At 36.4% G+C, this 22,742-nt stretch overlaps 1 protein-coding gene across 1 annotated transcript in view; it reads right to left on the bottom strand.

The window, feature by feature from the left end:
* The window catches only part of ABCA13 (ATP binding cassette subfamily A member 13), a 170,353-nt gene that overhangs the window by 13,133 nt on the left and 134,478 nt on the right, over nt 1-22,742 (bottom strand). Inside the window, exons 49-52 of the mRNA XM_066545835.1 lie at nt 16,035-16,185; nt 7,910-8,044; nt 5,456-5,559; nt 2,818-2,910 (exon numbers count right to left, since the gene is read on the bottom strand). Coding sequence (XP_066401932.1) covers nt 2,818-2,910; nt 5,456-5,559; nt 7,910-8,044; nt 16,035-16,185 — 483 coding nt within the window. The remainder of the gene's footprint in view (nt 1-2,817; nt 2,911-5,455; nt 5,560-7,909; nt 8,045-16,034; nt 16,186-22,742) is intronic.

Below are 22,742 nucleotides of genomic sequence, written 5' to 3'. Positions count from 1 at the left end.
GTTTCAATGGATTTCTTTGGAATTCTGCTTCTCTGCCCCTTCCCCACCTCATGTAGATACAGGAATCGTCCATATGGTACAAGGTAGCATACCAGGAAATGTCTTCAAGTAAGTTTGGAACGTTAAAAACATTGTAGATTCTGTGCAATTAATCTCCTAACAATTACTTTAAGTGTTAGGTGTGTGATAGCCTGGGTTTTATGAAATAGGATCATGTTGGCAAGTGTTGGAGGGATGTTTGGAAGCTAGACTAAGCCTACAAAATAAGAGGAGTACAGGAACAGTCATTGACATCTTCCTAGCACTTGCCAAAAGATTTCCAAAGAAAAAACAGAAATGCCTTTTCTGAAAGCTTTAGCAGCTGTGTGTGTGATGCTTTAAGACTGTGCTCTCTATAGTGGTTTTGTTTTTCCAGCCAAGGAAACGTATCAGGAAGTCAGAGAAAATTTAGAAAACAGTATGATTTTAATTAAATCCTTGATAAAGCTCACGGCTATTTTTTCTTAATAAAGGGTTCTAAAGTTTTAAAAACATTCAATAGGTTCCTGAATAGTTAGCATGGAGAATTTGGAGACCAAGTCAATCAATAAGCTAGGAGTTAAAGGGAATTTAGTCCTGCCTTAAATGAAAAATCTTCGTGCAGCTTGAGCTACACAGTTTGTGTAGAAATTCTCAGCAATATTGATCTCAAGCGCACATATTTTCCCATGTGAAGGTCACTGATGGACATATATTAAAAAACTGCCATGGAACACAAACCTGCTGACAGTATGAAATATTCTTAATATAGAGAAGGTGTGCTTTTTACAGAGTTACAACAATTTAAAAAAAATAATTGCTATGAACATGACTGCCAAATATTTTTATTATGACCTTGCTTTAGAGAATTTGAAAGAGGCACTCATAAAGCCTTGATTCTGGAATGGCTGATCTGTGACTATCTCTACAGTAATAACAGTACCAGTATCATCTCAATAAGAAGTAATATGATGACACTTCCAGCAGGATACTTCTGCATTGATTTACTAACTGTGATCTGAAAGAAGTTTATCTACAGAGGCAGTGCAGCAAATCGAGAAATAACTGCCTTATTTATATGAATACGGTGCATACTTATGAGTATGGTTTTGATGTCTTGTTTCCATAAGAGGGAAGATAAAAAGATGATGCTAAAGGAAACATCAGAAGTATAAAAAAAAATTACAAAGTCACTGATAAGATAAAGGGGAACGTCGCCTTTGTGGACTGTCTGATTTTTCCCTCTCAAGGTCAACATGACAAGACAGAGACATGTACTCAATCCAGAGGATCTGAAACGTGAAAACTCACATTCATCCCAGCTAACTCACATAAAAAGTGAAGACTCACACTCATCCCAGCTAACTTTATACACTCAACTGAAATGCCTAAGTAATACTATTTTTCCTGAGTGGGGGGACACTCAACTTCAAAAAGCATTTTCACCTGTCTAAGATCTGCACTGTCCTCTACATACCGAGTTACACTGTCCTCTATGTATGATCTGTTTCTCATACAAAAGAAATAAAGGACACCGCCACACTCACTAATCTACTCCAGCCAGTGAGATAACAGGCCATTCTATGCTATGAAATTTGGGAAGAGACAAGATGGCAAAGGCAAAGACCTAGATATGAAAGAAGAACAAACTGCTGCCAATCAATTGACTTCTCATGCCTGCAGAAATTGAAGCAAATAGGCAATGAAAGGTGTGCAAAGATGAAAAGAAGGCTACAATCACACAGAATCATCAGAATTAGAGATGCAGACATCAATGTTTTTCCCACTATCTGGTTTGTAATATCTCTAACTGAAAGTTTACCTTAATGAAAAAACTTGTAGGGAGGGAGCTAGTGTGAGTCAGGCCCATCTTGCTAATGCAGCTGTGGAGCAAGGATCTATGGTTCTACCCAAAGGGAAGGCCAGAAAGCCAAAAGCACTTCTTGTGCTTGTTATCACAGCACAAGAAGTTGTCCAAAGCACATAACTTCTGCCTTATAAGCATGGCAGACAGCAATCCCAAAGCATTTCTGTAGAGTTTATTCCCAATATCACATGCATCTGCACTTAAGACAACTAAGTGCTGAGCTAGTACAAAGCAGTGTAGCTTTGCGGCTTGTAAATGAGCTGTATCATCTTACACAGCTGACTGTCTGTGTGTCCTAACAATTACATTTACAACTGAATGCAAATGTTCTAGCTATAAGTTGCAGCAACTTTCCCCTCAGCTTCCGATCCTGTTTCCTTTATGGTGGTTTGAGCACATCCTCTGAATTAAACATTCTCATTAATAGATATTAAATTAACTCGTGAGCAGAGTTCAAACAGAAAAGAGGCTTATGCACACCAGGGAAAGGATGTAGAAAACAGCATAAATATCTGCAATTGTCAGTGAATCTGGTAGGGAGCAGAGAGAGTTCAAAGTAGATGTTCATACTGGTTGCTGACCTGCTAAAATGCTTCTTTCTACTATGCAAAACCCTCAGAAGGAACCAAATTGTATTTCATTGCCATGTCGTAGTCTCACAATGTATTCTTAAGATTATGTGCAGAAGTGCTTCATTTTGGATGCAGATCTGTCTCTTTCAATTACCAATGCAGACTACAAAGCATTTTAGCACTGTCACGTGTCAATTTAGCTTGCAAAGTTATCCTAATTGGCTCTTTTTAAGATTCAGTGACAGCAGGAAAAAGATGTTCTTAGCAGTCATAAGTGCTTATGCCTTGGCACTACTAAAGCATCTAGCCAGCTCTTAGATTGAATAAAGATGCAGAAGATTTGATGTTGATGCATAATACCTGTTTTTAATGTGCTGGGGAGAGCCAAGACACTTGAAAGCTCCATTGACCATAATAGCAAGCCTTGTGCAGAGAGCTTCACATTCTTCCATACTGCAAAATAAATCGAGGGGAAAAAACCAAATAATTAGTAGTGAAAACAGAGAACATTTTTTATACCTAACTTTAGTTAAAGTGGAAGAATCTGAACAGATGCAAAACAGGTACACAAAACCTTTGGCTTCAAAGGGTGATAGTCAAAGTTATAACCCTAATCGGTATGTACCAAAAGCTGTTACCACATGACAGCTAGAAGAGAGCCTTAAACCATCATTTATATTTTAGTCCATACCTTATTGGACAATTCTGGTCAGAATATAAAGGTATCATTACCACAGGCAAACGCCTCATAAGCAATCTCAGGAATGCCACTGATGGAGTCATGAACTCTGTTATTCTCTTAAATATGTGTTCATGGTTATTCTGAGCTAAAGGATAAAGGGAGAAGGAAAAGCTTGCTCAGCCTTTCTTTTGCATAGCACATGGCCTTGAAAAAAAGTTACCCTTAGCCTGATTGCAGGATAGAAGCCAATCCAAATCGCTACAATCCAAACAGAATTCAGGAAATGGAAATGCATCTGAATAGAAAAGCAGGGTCCTTCTAGATGTGACTGCTTCAGATGATAAATAATAGCTTTGACTTGTAAAACTTATGGCAGATGGGCTGCTACTCTTCATATTATGCAGAATTGTGTGAGCAGCTCTTTCACAGGAGCATTTTAGACATAAGGAACCAGTCAGGACACACCCACCATCTCAAAGAGGACTCAGAGATGCTTGGTGTTCCTACAATTCACTGTGTGCCCTCCCCAACCCTTCTGAGAGAGCTAAACAAGAGATGTCTTGTGTGCCTCAGCCACGGGCCAGTCCAAATCAAAGTGATTTGACTGAAAAAACAGTGGCAATTAAGTTCTGCCCTAGAACAATTTCTTTATAATGTGACAGGGCTGTGGTGCAAACTGCCAAACTGCTGTGCCTGAGACAGACAGGGAGAGAGCTGACACATCTTCCCACAAATCAGGAAATTCACTGAATAACTCCTAATGCTCCTCTTGGCATAATGCTTCCCAGCCGTAGCAAAATTACACAAATTTAGGGCTCTAGGGACAGTTGACAAAGCCTCACTCCTCCCAGTTAAAACAGAAGTTTTGTCTCAGATTTGTAAGTAAAAAAATTGTCTCAAAAAAGTAGGTGAACAGCCCTCAAAACCTGATTCTTACATAGCAAACCTTCTCCATACCTTACACATGTATTTGCTGACATGTATGAAAGTTCACTTCATATGTAAAATTCCTGTACTTATACAAGTAAATAATCTCAAAGCCCCAATGGCCTTCAGAAAATAGTAGAAATAGTATAAAATAATTTCTCCTTCCTTCACCCTGGCACAACAATGTGAACAGTAACACAGTACCTATTGTCTGCTTCAAGTCATTCATTTGTAGAGCTAAATGTGTACTTCGTACGATTTGATGGATTTTGTTTCTTTACATCATACTAGTAATGAGATCACAGGTCTCTTCTATTTGGCTGGTGTTTGACAACTAAAAGTTCTTATACTGGGCTGACAAGTCAAAGCATGTTTTTTCCTGAAAATCACTGAGCTGAATTCACAATGTATAACCCACTTTTCCTAAATGAGTGTGCTGGTAAACACTTGGCCATCAAACACAGGCACATGAATTTTAAAATTCAGCTTCCATAAATAAAACACTAAAAATTTTTTTGTGAATTTTTCCATCAATAATGGACTGGGACAACAAATACATCTTAAGAATATCTAAAAAAATCTGAAAATAGGAAACATTGCAGGAAGTATGGCCGCATTCCTTTATTAATTCATCTATACTTCCAATCTCATTTGGTCAAACGTTTCATTGCTGTCCTGATTATTGAATTTTGTCTTGTCTGGACATGTTTTCATGATCTTTCCCTGATTTAAAGGAATTTTATATATAATTATGCATACCATATATATATACATTACCTGAGGGAAGATTTAATTTATTTCATTTCACTATAGATGTTACAAAATAGTGTTGATGCTTCCTCCATTAAACCAATATGCCAGTGACCATATCAGAGAACTGACAAGGTATTTAATGCAGATGGACTCTTCTAAGAGGATGGGGTCTCTCCTACCATTTCCAGTAATGCATAAGAGAATAGCTGATGCATTCATCTTCAGGATGCCATGGCTTACTCTTTTCCCATACTGATGCAAATCAGAAAATTAATAAAATCAGCAGGCTTTTGACTCAGGCCTCCTTTTGCAAGGATTTTTAAGGTAGCCAAATACAAAAAGTAACCTGATGTTCCAAGCAAGGAGAGATACTACAACACTGAGTAAAAAGAGCATGGAAAAAGAATTCATTACATCATCTTTGCTGTGCCTGCAGCCCCTTGAGCAATACTCTATTTTTTAAAATTTAACTATGAAAAATATTTGGGATTTAAATAGGTTTCTTTTTCATGAATAGGAAGGAATTACCATAAAATTTAAAGAATTAATCTATGTTTCACAACAGAGTGAGCATGTTTTCAAAATATACTCCTCTGCAGCACAGGAATATGTTGGCTACTGGGATAAGGGTCTCACCTGTGGGATGTCAGCACAACTGCACAGCCATCCTGAACTTCCTTCAGGATAGCTTTCCAAAGGTAGCGTTTAGAGCAGGGATCCATCCCAGAGCTGGGCTCATCCTACAGGAAACATGAAAATGACACAGCAGCATGGAAAAAGCATACCACAGGTTCTACCCAGTGTGAAGAATTAACACAATTCACAATAAAATAATATATTTTTCTCTTTAAATGTCACATTTTCAGAGGGCCACTTAAGTGACACCCTGATCAATGTTTTGCTTTAACACATACAGTTTAATATCTAAATTTATGGAAGACACATTTTAGTAAAAAAGTATATATATATAAACAATATTTAAATATATTCTATGTGTGCTTATAAATGCTTATCATGTATATAAATTTTTATATATAGTATATGTATAGCTATAAGTATTTATTATATCTGTTTAACTATATGCATATATTCTTTTTTGATAAGAGAGACTTGCAAGTGGTTCTTCTCATTTTCTGGAAGGATTTGGTGACTGTTTCTGATCTGCATACACATCTGCTATGAGCACAAACAACTGGAGAAGTCCTATATGTCCCAGATGTCTACACTGCACATCCCACATCCAGGTGTTTGATAAGATGTTTGGATTTGACATCTTATACCAGTTACTCCCACTGCCCTTTTAAGAGGAATTTTCAATCACAGAGGAGAGAATTCACAGGATAAAATAACATTAACTCAGTGCAAAGAAACTGGCAAACCCATTTTCCACTCGGATGGCTTTCATGGAGAAAGACATGCTGCTACAAAATCTACATTGTCCCTTCCTATCTATTCCTCCTTTCCTCCCTAAATCAAATTTTTAAATTCATCCATTCATATAAATAAAAGGAATTATATTTGATTGATAAATCCAGTCTCTGTCACGACAAAACTAGGAAGAAGGAAACTCTTCCAGTTGCTTTTTATCCAGCGGAATTCCATGGGGAGTGTCAGCACGTGTTAGACGAGTAGGGCTTTGCCCAGAGTATTTTCAGCAAGGAATCCAAGCTGAAACCTGGAAGCAAAGTTTTCAAGAAACAAAGCAAACAAAACATCCAGTTTAAAGCTAATTTTAGTGCTTCACTACCAATGTCAGAGGTTAAAGAATTAAGTTCAGTCTCCCATTATCTGTGGATTGCTAACAAAGAAAACATAAAACACAATAAACATAAAGCAACCTACAATGTTGCTCAAATTAATAGCTATGATCCTGGATGCAATTTAAAAGCAGATTCAGTAGTTTATATTGCTGTCTTTGCTTTCAGAGAAAATAATTTAAAAAACCCTCCTTTTAAAATATTGAAAAACTCCTTTAGCTTTCTAAAGCCAGCAAATGTTTTAAAGAATTTTACATGTTTAGATATCTTTCTTTCCTCTTTTCATTCTATATGCAACAGTCTGTGCCCTGCAGCAAGTAGGCTGAAATGGATACTTGCTGTAGTATACTGTCATAAAGACATTCAAAACCAGTTGGAGCATTTCCTAAGATCAGGAAAAAAACACTGATTTAAGATAATCTCCTCCTTTTATTAGCTGAACCAGGGCCAGTTAAAACATAAAATGCAAATAAAACGTCTTCTCTTAGAAGTGAGGAAACAATAGGCAGTTAGAAGCAGCAAAATATGTCTAATCTTCTGAAACACAAACCCTAGAGAACACCTATTTTATCTGGTTCTGGTTTACCTGCGATCTTTTCCTGGAAGCCCAGGAATCCCCCTGAACTCTGAGGAGCAGCTTTCCTACCCCTGACTGTTTTGAAAGGTTTATTGCACTGATTTAACTCTTCCTAGCCAAGTTTTAAGAAATTGAGGTTCAATATTCTCTAGTGAAACAATAGGCAATGGTATGAAAGAGAATGCAGTGTTGTAGTGATGCAGTTCCCAAAGCTTTGTAGCTCCCTGATTTTCAATACAGAAGGCATTGTTTATGCTGGAATGGCCAGTGTCCGGCCTAAATGGGCAGTAGTATGCAAGAACCAAACCAACCTGGGATAAGTAATTCAAATTAATATAATTCAGAACTATTGCTTGATTGGGCAACTCGTAAATGCAACAAAATGTAAGAACTAGCCAGATTTATGAAATAAATACAGCCTAGTAAGAATTAGGAGTATACTGAAAGAACACCGGTCAATTAAACACGTATTTGGACCATGGAATACCTCAATTGTATTTGTGTTGATGGCTTTTGTTTTCTGCTCACCCAATTGCTCCAAGGAAGAAAAAAATAGGAAAAGAAAAACAGTTTTACTTTCTATTTTTGGGAGCACTGGAGAATAAAATTAAAGCCATTAATACAGCAGAACAAAGAAGACAGTTGTACATCAATCACTCACCGACTGATCAGGAAAATACCTGATTTTCTTTAGAGCAACATACACGGCAACAAAATTCAATGTAGCCCATTTTTCATAACCACAATATTACTCACCAATAAAAGTATTTGGGGTTTACCAACTAAAGCCACAGCAGTAGAGAGCTTCCTCTTTGTGCCAGCACTGTACGTTCTCACCAGTTTGTCAGCATGGGTGCTGAGGTGTAACCTGTTAACAAGGTCCTCTGCAACCTGTGGTTTGCAAATTTGAAGGCCAACAATGATGAGACAGATTAGATAGCATTTGTGCATAGATTAAAAGAACATTCTGTTCATGCATGTTAAGAAAATGTACATGTTGTTTCCTTTTTTATCCACACTTGCTGCACATTATTATTTTTGAATCTTAAACACAGGCAAAAAACTGCTCTGGGCCCCCTTCGTTCTTCAAAAATGACATGGATTTTCTCATATAGAAGTCTGGCTTTGTCACTGCTCAGCACAGTCATTTGTATTTGGTTTGTGTTCATGGGTCAATGATCTAAAATGTCTCTCATTTCAACTTATTCTCTACTATTTATGTGATCAAATACCTGAGTAATTGAAAATTCAGGAAAAAAAAGATCTACATCCGCTACAAAAAAAGATGAAAATGTCAGAAAACCAAGTCGCAGTTGTGGATTTAGAGCATCTTTAAGACAAAATGAAACAGGATTAAATTAATATAACTTTTTAATAACTGGGAGGGGTAAATTGATCCTATCTGGATTGGTTTTAATTGCTTTAACAAGAATTTATGATCCGAGCAAGCTGCGAAGGCATGTGAACACAGCTGGAGACAACACTCACGCTGTCCCCTATGGCCTTTTTTTTACCGTGTCAGATACAATCTTGACATACAAGGCTCCCTAAAATACTGGTGCTAGAGAATATGAAATGTAGCAATAATCTTAATCCATCTATATCAGCTACTACTGCTAGATTGTCCATGGAGATACAGCTCAAAACCATGAGGGACACGGGAGAAACTGTTCTGCTTGCTGCTGCCAAATGCACCCTGCAAAGCAGGGGGTGTTTGGCATAGACTCCTGGGGGGCTGTCATCAAGGAGTGATCAACTTTGTAACAGAGCAAGTGCATCTTCTAGGACAGCTGGAAGATTCTTGTAAAACAAGGAGTTGCATGGTGCTGTTATTGCCCAACATTAACTCCCAGAGCACCCCTGGCAGTATGGTTCATTCTCTTTGCTTCCTCTACATTACCTTCAGCAAAAAGCAAGGAGGGACTTGAAAGCTTAATTATATCACATGGACAGTCTCCACTGAATTTAAAATTCCAATTGAAAAAAAATTCAAAAAACAATATTGTGAATTATTATTCACTATCCATCATAAACAAACTGCCACAAGCATAATAATTCTTTCTGTAGAAGATTTTTATGCAAGCACCTTTGGAAATGATCAAGATATTCATGACCCTTTCAGCAAGATTTTTCAAGTTATACTTATAAAAGTAAGAGACATCTCTGAGAGAAATTTGTCTGTAAGAAGGAACAATGCTGCAGAGGTGAGAATCTGCAATATTCTTGTGATGATCTTTGGACTGGTATCCATAGTCACTGTGTTTGGGGTACCTGGATGTATAACCTGACAGTAGTGCATGTTCTCATACGAAACCCACATTTCAGAAATATTGCTTTGCCTACTTTAGATGCAGAGAGGTTTTAAAAAAAAAAATCATAACTGTTAAATTAGCCACAGGTAATATTATACTGAAAAGTTCAAGGCTTTTGCTGTATCAAAGTTAATTCACAGTAACTTACTTCCAATTAGAGGTTATAGCTGTGGCTTTAAAAATGGTTAATCACCTAAGTTATATTCTAAGTTAAGACAGCTGAACTTTGTTTCATTATGTAGATTTTTTTCACATTATACACCAAAGCAACACACAAAGTGAAGTCTTCTGAAGCATGTGGTAGACACCTTATTCTGTCTACGAAATTGACTTGATGGCTACCATTGGGAATGCATGAATGTTAGTGACTAAAGGATTATCCTCCTACATATTCACCAACAGTCACACAAATTAGATGGAAGATCTCATAAGAATTTAAGACCAGAAAGTGAAAAAATTATGCAGCCCCATGTTTACATCAAATATACATTTTAAATTACAATAAGCTTCAAGAGTAATTAAAAAATAATCAAGAGAGGACCATGCATAACAGCTGAATAGTTAAGACTATTCTTTAGCTATGACTAGAACCATTCTTTCTGACTGCTTTGAAGTGTCATCTAAAGTCGGCAAAATGCCTTTTTTTTTTTTTTGAAGAGACAATGAATGCTGCATGGGGAAGAATTTGGAGGGTCAAGGAATAGTGCCAGAGAGAGAAGAAAGTAACTATTCAAGTTAGATGGGCTTCTTGTAGTCTGCAGCCCCCAAGGAGACTCAATCATGTCAGGTATGAATATAAAGCTCTTTGTAGGGAGCAGCATTAAAAAGAACGAACTTTGCAAAATTTGTAATTCCTCACATTGAATTCTCCTCTCTCTGGTGTGTGCTAAAGCATTCAGCATGACTCCACAGTCTCCTGTTTCCTACAAGGAGGTAAAGCCTGGCAAGCATCCTGCTATAGAAATTTTCAAGACAAGGTTTAAAAGCTAAATAGGTAAAAGGAGAGGGGTGGGAATAATTTCATAGTACCCAATTTGTCACTGCTTTAAATGTGGAGAGCTTCCAAGATAAACCTTGCAGATTATCACAGTACACAGCACAGTCTGACCTGATATCTAGATACACTTCTTTGGTGCAAAACATATCAAATTAGAACTGATTTAGAACTGAATCACATCAGCAACAAAAAGGCAGAAGGAAGAGCGAACTTCCTTATTCCTAAATATTTCCCAGTTTCACCTAAAAAGTCTCCTGTTCCTGTTACCTCCCTCAAATCTTATATTTCAAAAGAGCGCTGCAGAATATGGTTCAGCAAATATAAGAATATAGAGCTCAATCTTCTTTCAAGAGAGGACCCCAAGACTTTTTTCTTTAATGCATATTATAAGATTTCCAGTAATCTTTCAGCTTCATCAATAATACCTAAGCAACAACAAAACAGTAATATGAATAAAATTAGAAATATTATATATTAGCTATATTCTAGAGGAGCCTGAATATCTCCATTACAACTTCATTTGTCTGTATAGTCAGTGGTTTATATCATAGTACACTGTAAATACAAAAATCCCTCTTGAACTACTTTAAATTAAAGTCAGAATTGCGCATGTGATCAATCTGCAGAAACAGATACACATATTTATGCAAGAGAATTACAGTTCTAATGATTTCCTTCCTGTAGTGAATGTGAGATATATATGCAAGCACCTTCTCTCCCTCTTTGTCATATTCACCGTGATGCTCTATTTGAATGATATTTTCATTCATCTTCAGCAGCAAAGAGTGAGGAAATACATCAATTTATTTACTAAGCTAGTAAGATTGAGGACAAATCAAAAGCTACAGAGTTATATGCAAATATATATATTGTAAGCACACTTGAACCGTGAAAATATTTAATGTCTATTCATGGCTATAATAATGTATTTAAACTTTTTCCTTCCTTCCTCCCTACACTATCAGTAAAAATTATAACAGACTTCACATCTAGCAGCTAGCTATTTCCCTATTTTCCAATATTTCTTAAAACTATTTACCGTTTTTCTTATCAGTTCTAATATATTTAGCAAAAGATTTTCCCCAAAATTAATTTGAGCTATTCCACCTAGCTGTAGAACAGGCATTGGAATGAGCCCTTCAATCTGTAGCATCTTAACAAAATCCCCCAATACTTTGTGGAGTTCCTGAAGACAACATTCATTCCAGAAGAGGCAGTAAGATAACTTTTTACACACATGCCATTATCTGTGGATGTAAAGGTCAAAACAGGCATGGCCTCCTCCATTCACCAGGGAACTAAGAGATCCATTCCATTGAAAAGCAGTAATTGTGTAACCACTAATGCCTATGGGCTTCCACTCCCTTTAAAAATTACCTCCAATAGTCACGTAAAATATTAAGTGGTGCTAAGGACTTTCAGTGTGTGTGTCTTCCAGAAAAATTGGGAGTTATCAATCTATCGAAAGACTACAATCAATCTATTCAAAGACTAGAAACATCATCATGTGTCTATCTTGACTTGAAAGTGTATTATTTTTCATAATTTCTGACACAATAAATAAAATGGATAACTTCTTGCTTTAGTTAAACAAATCCTTGTAAAGCAAATCTGATCCAATACTGAAAATGTGTATCATACCCAGTTGAAATGATAATAAACATGGATTGAATTTTAAAGTCATCTGAAAAATAACTTTACATGTCCAAAGCAGTAATCCAAAGTTTGAGGTTCTGAGTAAGTGGATACAGCATAGTTTGAACATCCTAAACAGCAGTCATTCATCAATTCCACACAAAACAGTATTTATTTGGCTTTCAAGTAAACTTAGAGTTGTTTGATTTCTTATACTTGGAAAGTGCATATCCATGGTCAAGTTTCTGGGGAAGAGTATTTTTTATCCCAAAATCTCATAAAACTGTACACACTAATTCTGCTTGGGGTCTGAAAATAAGTAAACATACAAAGAATATATGAATTTACAGATTCCCATTTTCAGCCACCTATAGAATATAACATGTAAGGAAATCATTGAGATTCTAGAATCAGACCAAAATCTTCTTGGAGAGTTATGAAAAGAGAGACCATACTGGCACTCCAAAAAAGTTACCTCAGAAGACCCAATAAAGCTTCTTTTGAGATTTGCAACAGAAGTTTTAATGCTAATGAGGGATGCCATTTGATGCTATGCTAATAATTTAAATTTTTTAACAAGATGAGTACTGTATTTTGGAACAAACTGAGATCTAGGAAGTTGATATATTAAAGAAATAAAAATTAAAAGTACTATGCTTAATCAATATCCTTCTAAATAACCTACAAGTTTTAGTCTAATTTTTCCAATTTTGAACAAAAAGAAACTTTCCGAGCAGATTTGTGAAGTATAAAAACTTCACATTACATGTGAAGCTTAACACTTATAGTAAATGACCCATTTTTCTCCTCCTTTCCCATTCATTTAATTACTGTTTTGGAACATTAAGTGCACTCAACTTTATGTCAGGCACTTAACTCCTGCTGCTGATAAATTTGTCTAGCAAAGGATTTGGTCCTTGACATTAGTGCTTCAATAGACAACTTCAGCAGCAGCACAACCTGTGAGTCACCTTCCTGCTCACCAATTTCTTAAAAAACAAAGTGAATATATGTTTCTTTCATTATCAAACCAATGTACTCTCTAGACTATATGTGTCTGTGCATATTAGTGTAATTAGTCACTGGTAAATATTCAGAGGCAGGCTTGGAGTGCTGTATCATAGGCAGGAGGGAATGATGAGAAAATAACAGCTTACGTTTCCATACAGCTGCTCCTCTAAAGCATTCCAAAGCCTTATTTTCTTTATAGGCAGCTAAAATGGTCACTTTCTCCAGGCACCAGCCATTTCTGAGTTGAAGCACAGCAGCTGTTGAGTGCTTGACAGACATGCCACGCCATCAGGAGGGCCCACTGACAAAAACATTTGTTTTCCTCTGAGATAGCTGTATTTCAGTTTTTGGTGGAGGAAAACCAGAGCAGCTAAATATTACTTGCAGGAGCGCTTTGATGCCTTGATCGCAAGCATATGGCAACAAAGTCTGCTCTGCAATCCATGCAGGCAAAAAATTAAGACAACTGAAAAGAAGGATGATCTTTCTTTCACAAATGGGATGCTAAGGCACAGAAAGCTGACTACAAAGAATAGTCTAAGTCTATACCTAGATCATCTGAGGTCCAGGAAGGTTAATGTTTGTCTTCTCTCAGTGCACACAGTAACATAACTCATATCTAAATGAATGATTTTCATCCATTTGAATAGGGAAGTGTATTTGATGTACCATACCACTTCAGGAACTCTTCCCTAACTGCTATGGAGGAGCTGACACTTCATGGAGAAAACAGGTAATTAATTATATTTGAGGGCTTCAGTGCAATAACAGCCAGGCCTTAATATATTTCTTTTAGATCAAGGGAAATAGTTTCAATACTCTGCTAGTATTGTTATAAGTTACTTACTTATAACTTACTCTGCTAGGAAGTTATGAAGGGTAAACAATCAAACAGAAGACTGTATGATAATTTCTGAGCAGTCTGCAAGTAACCTGTTAAAACATGTAAAAGTCCAGGCTTTGTCCTGGACAATGGATACCGCCAAAGACAAGGGGCAAAGGCTTGCAAGAATTACTTATTTTCCCCAGAAATACCCAAATTATCAGCTTAAAACAGTAAAAATTCAAAATACTGCCTGTCCTGATAAATACTCAATGTCCCTTACAGGAATCCTACTTTTTTCTGAAATATCACCTTTCTGCTGAGGAAAAAGAAAACAGACTACAGAGAATCAGAAAGCAGCCCTCTCACATACAGACAAGGAACTGGTTGCAAACCACTTATTAGACCCTGAGGCAACAGCCAGAAATGCACTGAGTAGTAAGAAAAAAAAAAAGCTATTTCAGTTCATGCAGTTTTACTCCTGAAAAAATGAAAGGAAAACAACAGGCACTATTTTGAAGGTTACAAGGGCAGCGCTAGAGCAATATCTACTACTTGGGACCAATCTATACAGCAGAAATTGAAAGATACCAATTTCACGTCACACTACATGTTTTCTCATGTTAATAGAGATGCAATTAAGCAGACAAGACTGAGCAGCTTAAGTCAGGTCATATTGTAAACTTCCATCTGCTGATACAGGAAAAAAACCCAATTTTACACAGTGAAGCAGTCCTGCTGGAGAAAGATTGTCCTTCTTGGATGCCCTGGCCAGCTATCCAGCACCACTAGCAGTACGGGGGCACTATCCCAATCTCTGTGGTTCAGGACAGCACCTAAGGCAAATGCTCTGTGCTATGACAGCAGCATGACCTTGTGGTAGGACGTGGCTTGGCTTATGGCTACAGTCAGCAGAAATAGGAGAGTGCTCTCCAGCTGTGGTGAATCCAAGTTTATTGGGCCCCTGGGGCACCGATAGCCAAAGACAACAAGGGAGGGGTTGCAACAGCTTATAAGGAGGGAGGGACACAGGGGAGGAGTCAGTCCTAGGGTTTCAGAGGGGAGTGGGATACAAAAGATTGACTTAGGGAGAACACCAATGGGGATAACTTGAGGGTAGGGGCCCGGCCCCTGAGCCAATCACTCAATGCTCTAGCTGGAAGTTTCTAGAGAGTTCTAGAGAGAAGGGTGGGAGCACCGAGTGACGGACAGGGCACCGGGGAGGGATTTGAGAAAGGGTACATTGATCTCCAAGGCAACTGGGGAGGAGTTGGGATAACTGGCAGCACAAGGGAGGGAGGAGGGAACCAGGGCAGAACCACCGCATGATAAGGGGGAACAGAACAGTCCAACTTATACAGACGCAACACAACAACACAGTATCTGTTTCGTGCTTAATTTCTGTATCAGCTGACTTGTTGCCTCATTACAGAAAACGTTCAGTCTGCTGATCAGCACAGCTACACCTCTATCTGTAAATCCAAGCTCCCAGTGATATTCCTAGATATTGTCAACTTGTATGCTAGTAAGTTCTCAAAGCATTTTCTTTGGCCTGTTCTCCCTGGACAACCCAAGCTTTGTGTGGCAGCTAGAACATTTAAGAGACTGCTCCCATCTTGAGAAGTTTAAGACAGCAGAATGCTGACAGCTTCTATCCCAGCACCCAGGTGTTTCATTTATTTATACAGAATCATACAACAATTTTTAGTTCCTTCAAAGTTAAATGGTATCTCTGAAGAAAAGAGTTTTTCAGAGGTACAAGACTCAAAGCGTGGTGTTCTCTAACAGTTCCTCATGTGGGATAGTGAAGGCATTGAACCATTCATAAATTTAATTTCTTTTAGGGGTTTTGTGCCCAAGATTTCATTTGCAATAATGTTATTTTACTATCTGCAGGGATGTTATTGTGTTTTGAACTGCCATAACAGACAGAAAAAAATCCAAATTATTTAAATAAAATTGTGGTAATGAAAAACCTTATTACTGAAGTTGTTAAGATGAAATATTAGACAGTTTCTCATGTTCAAAAGGTACAATTGTTCTATAAACCCCACAGTCTAGCCAGGCAATAGCTCCCCCTGCAAATCTGTTCTGGATAGTTACCTTATGGATGTCTTGCTTTGGAATTCCACGCAGTGTGCAGTAATAATAAAGATGCTCCCAACCTGTTAAAAGTTCATCCAGGGCATCTTGTTGTGGACAATATCCAATAAGAATACCTTCAGAGCTAGCAGAGAGTATATCCATTTCAGAACTGTTCAAAGAAAAAGAAAAAGATTTGAATGTTGTTGAACACATCCCATGGCCCTGGGTTCCACACTTGGGATACAAGACAAACACACATAACCTGAAGTCTGCAGATAAAGGAGTTTGAGTCTCTTTGCCATGGTTACTTAGCGCAGCACCACCCACACACAATGCACACTTTTTGTCCCTTTTGGGTTAGCACAGCCACCAGCATGTCCCTGTTGTGACAGCATGTGTATCAAGGTCAAGAGACCAACACATGAAGAAGAGACGTCCATGAGAACTAATGCTCACCAGTTTTACTTCTCTTATCTTTTTGGTAGTACCTGCTCTAAAGAGACACATTTAAAACCATGCATTGCTCATATTGGATATGATACTATATACAATATTATATTCATATCAATCTCATTGAATATTGAAGAGGAAGGACTTGAGAGAGAGGGAAATTTTTCTGGGTATTCTTTGTGTGTCTATGACCACACATACGCATGCATGCATTTTCTAAACAACAATAGCAAAACAAAACACAGGATATTAAAGCCTAGTAACTTAAAAGACAATACAGGAAAAAGTATAAAATTATCCTGATTTAAGAGACTTTGGCCTTCACTTTGTAGCTCTACAGCATTACTTGAAATTACATTCATTGCTAAGAAGCAAGCTTGATTGCAAGGGTGTCTCATTACCCATAATGACACTAAATCTATCCTATTTATTCCAACATCTAATTCAACACTCAACGATGCTGATTTACATGTACAGAAAGACCTATCAAAATGAAGATACTTAATAATAAAAAAATTTGAGCTTTGAAGGAAAAAAGTTTTCAAAAGATTCTGAGTAACAGAATATTTTTCCTCTAAGTGGTTTTCTACATTTCTGATTAAAAGAACATAATATATGATTAATCATTTAGACACAAAGTAAATGCATTAACTGCAGGATCTACAAATACTAGCACTAGTGAAAATATAAATATGTATCTCCTGTTAACAAGATTCAGGAGTCTGAGGCGAAAAAAAAATCTGCATTTTTCATAATGAACCACAGCATGAAAATATATTTTAATGCTATCAAAAGATAAATTAACCTGATTATGACAAACCTTGCCATAGACTAATTAGAATGGTCCTTTGCTGTTAATGGCAAACTTACAAAATCAAGGTATCTTGGCTGGTTTGGATGGTGCTACATAAGTTATCTGCCTATAGACACCTCTCTAAATAAAGAGTTAGCAAAAAATAGAAGGTGATAGGGGAAAGAGGATAATAGGAGTGTTCCTCATTAATTTATATCCATCTATAGGACATTTTCAATGGAGTATATTCAGAATTTTTACTGTCTCGGTTTCCAATAATACATATGGCAAATTAAACCCTTTTTCTACAGTCATCTTTACCATAAGATGTAGATTGAATAATGCTGATCTTATATAACTAGTCAGAAGCAGTGCATTCCTTATTTAATTAATTCTAACATAGTGAAATACTATTCACAGTGAACTGTTAACTAGATGCTGTTGAACATAGAGAGATGTATCTGAGGTTTGTTGTGCTAGGAAAATTCATACACAGGGTATTCTTTTGGTGCAGCTGCTGTCTTTTGAGAAAAACAGTCTGGGCTTTTGATAATATGCCAAGTCCAGTCAGAAGAGAACAAATCGCACTCAGGGGTAATTTCAGGGACATTTACTCAGCATGAACCCTGGAGCTGGATAGAAATATCTTGTCTGCAATGGGCCCCTACCATGAAGAACAAAAAGTTAAATATGGACAGCTGCAAAAAAACAACAGACATCTAATGTTCTTTAGCCAGAACTATATTAGAGCATCCTTACCCTGTTTGCATCAGGAAATAAAAAGTGTCCTCAGTGCTAATTGTACACACAGGATTCTAGTGCTCTGCCCATCTAATGCACCCAGTCTTAGGTGAACAGCATCCTAGCCACTGACCTTTAGCTTTCATAAAGTGAGGGCAAAGTGAGAAGGCATCATTAAATATTCTTACTCAGTTTAGTCCCTTATCTTGTAACTTTATCCATAAGTGCTGACCCTGAACACTTCAAGACTTCCCATTAGTGCAGAGATTCTACTGCATTCACTAAAGAACTCATGGACCTTTCCACCTCACTCCTCCCTCTCATCTCTGTATCTGTCAACTCAAAAATAATCCAGCCAGAATACAAAAAAAAAACCAAAACATGTTAGGATACTTTTTTTTTTTAGTGTGCACTATAATGCCTCATCTTCCCTCATCAACATCACAGAGTAGATTTCCAAATCAAAATTCTCGACATTATCATTCAGTTTTGTTTAGCCTGATCCTACATTTTTTCTGAAGGTATAAACAATATAAATTAAAAAATAGATGGAAGAAAAACACATTATCATTTTTAATTATAGTAGATATTGTATGACAGAAAACAAGCTCCTGTCTTAGCAAATTGATTTTCCTTGAAATTCAGTTAACCTCTCAGATTTCATTTTTATGGGTCTAAATTAAATGAACATTTCAAGTAGTGATGGCTTGATACCAGAAAATCTTCTCAGTAAATGATATACTGTAAATATTTTTCCCTTTTCTAAAAAATCTCTTATTCTATTCATTAAACTAATTATAATCTTCTTCTTCCTTAACGAACATCATGATATATGCTATTATCAGAATCAAATTCAAAAGATATATTTTTAATATTTTCTAAAACATAGATTTGCATGCAGCAAAATGCTGATTCTTTTTATTCTCAAGCCAGAGAAAAACAGCCATTTTTTTCTGCCCTATTATTATCAGGATGCCATAATTTTTCACTAAACTATTCACATTAAAAACAAGACATACAGGAGGAAAAAATCAGCTCGTTTTATAAATATAGAGAAAGAACATGTAAGCATGAAATTCCAGCCCCTCTCAGGCTTTTGTCCATAGTACAGTAGACACAATGAAATCTAGTGTAATATCTAAAACTATGGGTAGTAAAACACTTTTACACTAAGCTTTTACACTACTACACAACTTTCTGTATCTTTATAATAACACAGCGTACTTGTTATCTCTAAATTCTGTTAGTAATTTTGATTATATCATCTGATCAAGATATAAAACACATTTTCTTCATTTTTCTACTTCATTTTTAGACTACATCCTTATGCTCAGTCAATACTTCCCCTCATTAGTTAAGCTTTCCTTTAGAGTGAACAGCTGCAACAAATGACATCACCGGAATATTTCCAGAAATCTTTATATTTTAAATATAGTTTTAAAGTTGCAGAATTGCATTTCTAGATCTCTTTTAGAAATGGTCAACAGAACATCTGGCATCTTCAAGAAAAATAGTGGAGTCTAGCACTTGAAGCATGGAAGATTTTCTATTCTATCCCTGTCTTAAGTATTTTGGTGAGAATCATGATATTTTGGTGCAAGACATCCTGAGAAAATATCCTGAACTCAATGAGACTTTCCTCACCATGGAGTGTTCACCTTATAGGTTTATACTATTGAGGAAATACATTTGCCAGATTTTCAAGATACTGAGATCATAAACCAAAATCAGAGTATAGAAAATTTTAGATTCAAAATTTTTCCTCCACAGACCATTGCAAGGCTTTTTACATTGATCTATTTATTCTGAGTACTTAAAGAAAGCCATGCAATCTGATTACAGATTATATGGGGGTGGCATGGGGCACTCCAGTCAGAAAGCCTTTGCTGACACTGAAAAGAGTCATAACCACTGGGATGAGTGAATATGATCTTGGACAAAACCTGTTTCCTTCCCCTGTATAAACAGGACCTGCAATTTCCAGAAGGCAGGAGTGGCTATTGTAGAGCTAGATTTGATCTTGTTTTTTACAATGGTTACTATCAACATTGCTTATAGGCGGTTGTGCGCCGTAATTCAAAGGTAAGCCTCAGTGCTGGGTTTCCAGAGACAACACAGTCTCTGAAATCAGTCTTATGACTGGTTTTGGGAAAATTCTTTCGCTTTTGGCTCTGCTGTGCACTTTGTTTCACTTTTATATGCTTTTTCTGCAGTTTTTCAATGCAATAAAAAGCAGTGATATATTTGGTACTTACAATACCATATATATATATATATCTGCTTCTACAGAGTGATAAATTCCATTAATTAGTCAAAATGAAATATAAATTTACAAATTGCAAAAGTACTTAGACATTTCATTGTACTCATAACTGCACATTCAATTCAGTGCATACTAATGCGCAATTAACATTACAAAGAAATCAAGGTTAAAATATAATTAATGTAACTATAACTTCATTATAATTAGACTAATTATACTGATATACAGTGTAAAAACAGCCATTTCAGCCATTATATTTATGTAAATTTATTCTTCCTTTCAAGTTAAGCTATTTGAACTACATTTTAATTATTTATCAAGCTGAATATCATACCTATCAAAAGAGTTGAAGTTCTAGCTATAAAGAAATATTTTACTTTTCCCTCTTTGTAGAGCAGTTCTTTGCTCCTATGACTTTGTAATACAACAGCTGAGATGACTGACACAATCCAAATAGGATGAGGAATTGCTGTCATGGAGGATCTCTGTGCAGAAGGAAGATGGAAATTCATGGGAGATAAATTAATTACACAAAGAAGACTGCCAAATGCTTCAGTCTTTGGTGGGGCAACTTATTCATAATATGTTACCTGGTTTATGTACTTTTTTGCATAAGCATACCACTCTAAGTATGAAGTTAAAGTCATCTCTATTCAGCAAAGTACCACAGAAAAGATTGCAAAATAGAGGGCACCAAAAAGGCAAACAAACCACCAGTCACACTATTCATTATTTTACATTGACCTTGCCACAGCACTTCAAAGGATTTTGACACTTTCTCTTCAAAGCTGTGCTTAGTGCTCTTCACTTTAGAGAGGTTTTATGACACAGTCACTAAGGAGGGTTTAAACACAAGTATAGAAAGGGAAAGAAAACAAAGCTTGGCCAAATACACAAACACAAAAAAGTGGAACAGATGTGCAGTATCTGCTGATACATTAGCCCAGCAGACATTCAAAGACTACGAAGACTCACTTTGTTCTCCTTTGTTATACCACTTTGTTAAGTGTCAGCTTTTCTTTGTACATATTTAATGCAGACCTTACTTCTTCAAGCTGTTTGACAGAAAAAGTAACTACAAAAATGTTTACAGTTTCATTCACTACCTTTCATTTAGACAGCTCCCACACTGGTGGCAATCTACTTATGGCAGTAGAGCCAAGCATGAGATAATTTTAGTGCATTTTTACTCTTGTAGAGCAACAGCTGTGCTACAGAGAACACAAAGAACTCTTCTAATTGTCAGGCAGATCATGCAGTTAATTATTAAACATATTTAAGCTTTGCAACTCTTTAAAAGCCTGTCAGTCTCTTAATGTCTTATAAAACCATACTTTCTAAGTAGAAGTAAACAAATCTTATTCAAATATTCTACTTTCTTGTAGTTAGTGGTTTTGCTTTTGATATTTCCGTCCTTTATGAGAGATACTCCTGATACTTTGCTATCATTATTTTGTTTCCAAGCCTTCTGAAGTAACTGTTTCAATGCTGCTTGTTTCTTTGTCACTCTTCAATATTGAGGTGGCAAATATCCCTAATATGGAGACACACTCTCTAGAAGCTATTTTTCTGTTTCTTTTGCACAGATATGTCACTGATAACAGTGATATTAATGAGGTACACAAAACAATTAAAAAGTAAAATCCCCTGTGAAAGGCATTATATTCACATGATTGGCTGTGGTTGGTCATAAATTCCTATTACTTCTCTGACTATTTTAATCACATAACACTAACAACTAGAATGGGCCTACAAAGGTTATATAAGTTGCCTAAAACATTTTCTGCAGAGGGATATGAAAATTAGAAAAAAACAGGTTTTTTGGAGACTGCTCAGCTTGTATATTATAAATGTGCATTGGTCACACAAATTGTAAGATACACAGCTCAGGCATATAATGCATTTAAAGTATCTACTTAATTTGTAGTGTGTCAAAAAGAGAAAACCCCAATTAAAACAGATCAGAAGCCTTCCCTCCCCCAAAATCATTTCCCCACCAAAGAAGTCTGTAAAAACCAATATGCAGAAAAGATTAAGTTGGCTTTAGTTTTTCACAAATATTCCCACTTAATGACACTCTGACTTATGAATCCCAGTGGTACTGAAAAATAACATACATAATACCTATCTTCTATGGATTTTATTAGCTTTTGTTATGAAAACAGACATAGATCTCTCTCAGATTCTTAGGAATAAGCTTTTTTTTTTGTTGGTATTAAGCATTCAGCAAACAACCAACCTAGCGGACAACAAATCTTTAAAAGTACTTGAAGATGTTGTGAATCTGCTCTTATGTCCTGTTAAAAAGGAAGTTATTTCTCAGAAGCATATTTTAAAAATTTCTTTGAGACTGTAGCAGAAGGTCCTTGAATACAAGTTGATTATTGGTGTTTGAGGCTTTTTCTCTATAAATCCCCGCACTTCTAAGATGTTTTAGGTCGACCTTTCAAAAATTCTTCTTTGTGTTCAACTTATACCT

This window comes from Molothrus aeneus, chromosome 1 (genome assembly GCF_037042795.1).
Source record: "Molothrus aeneus isolate 106 chromosome 1, BPBGC_Maene_1.0, whole genome shotgun sequence".
Lineage (NCBI taxonomy): Eukaryota > Metazoa > Chordata > Aves > Passeriformes > Icteridae > Molothrus > Molothrus aeneus.
Note: the sequence above shows the minus strand (reverse complement) of the source record. Positions and strands in the feature narration are given on the sequence as shown.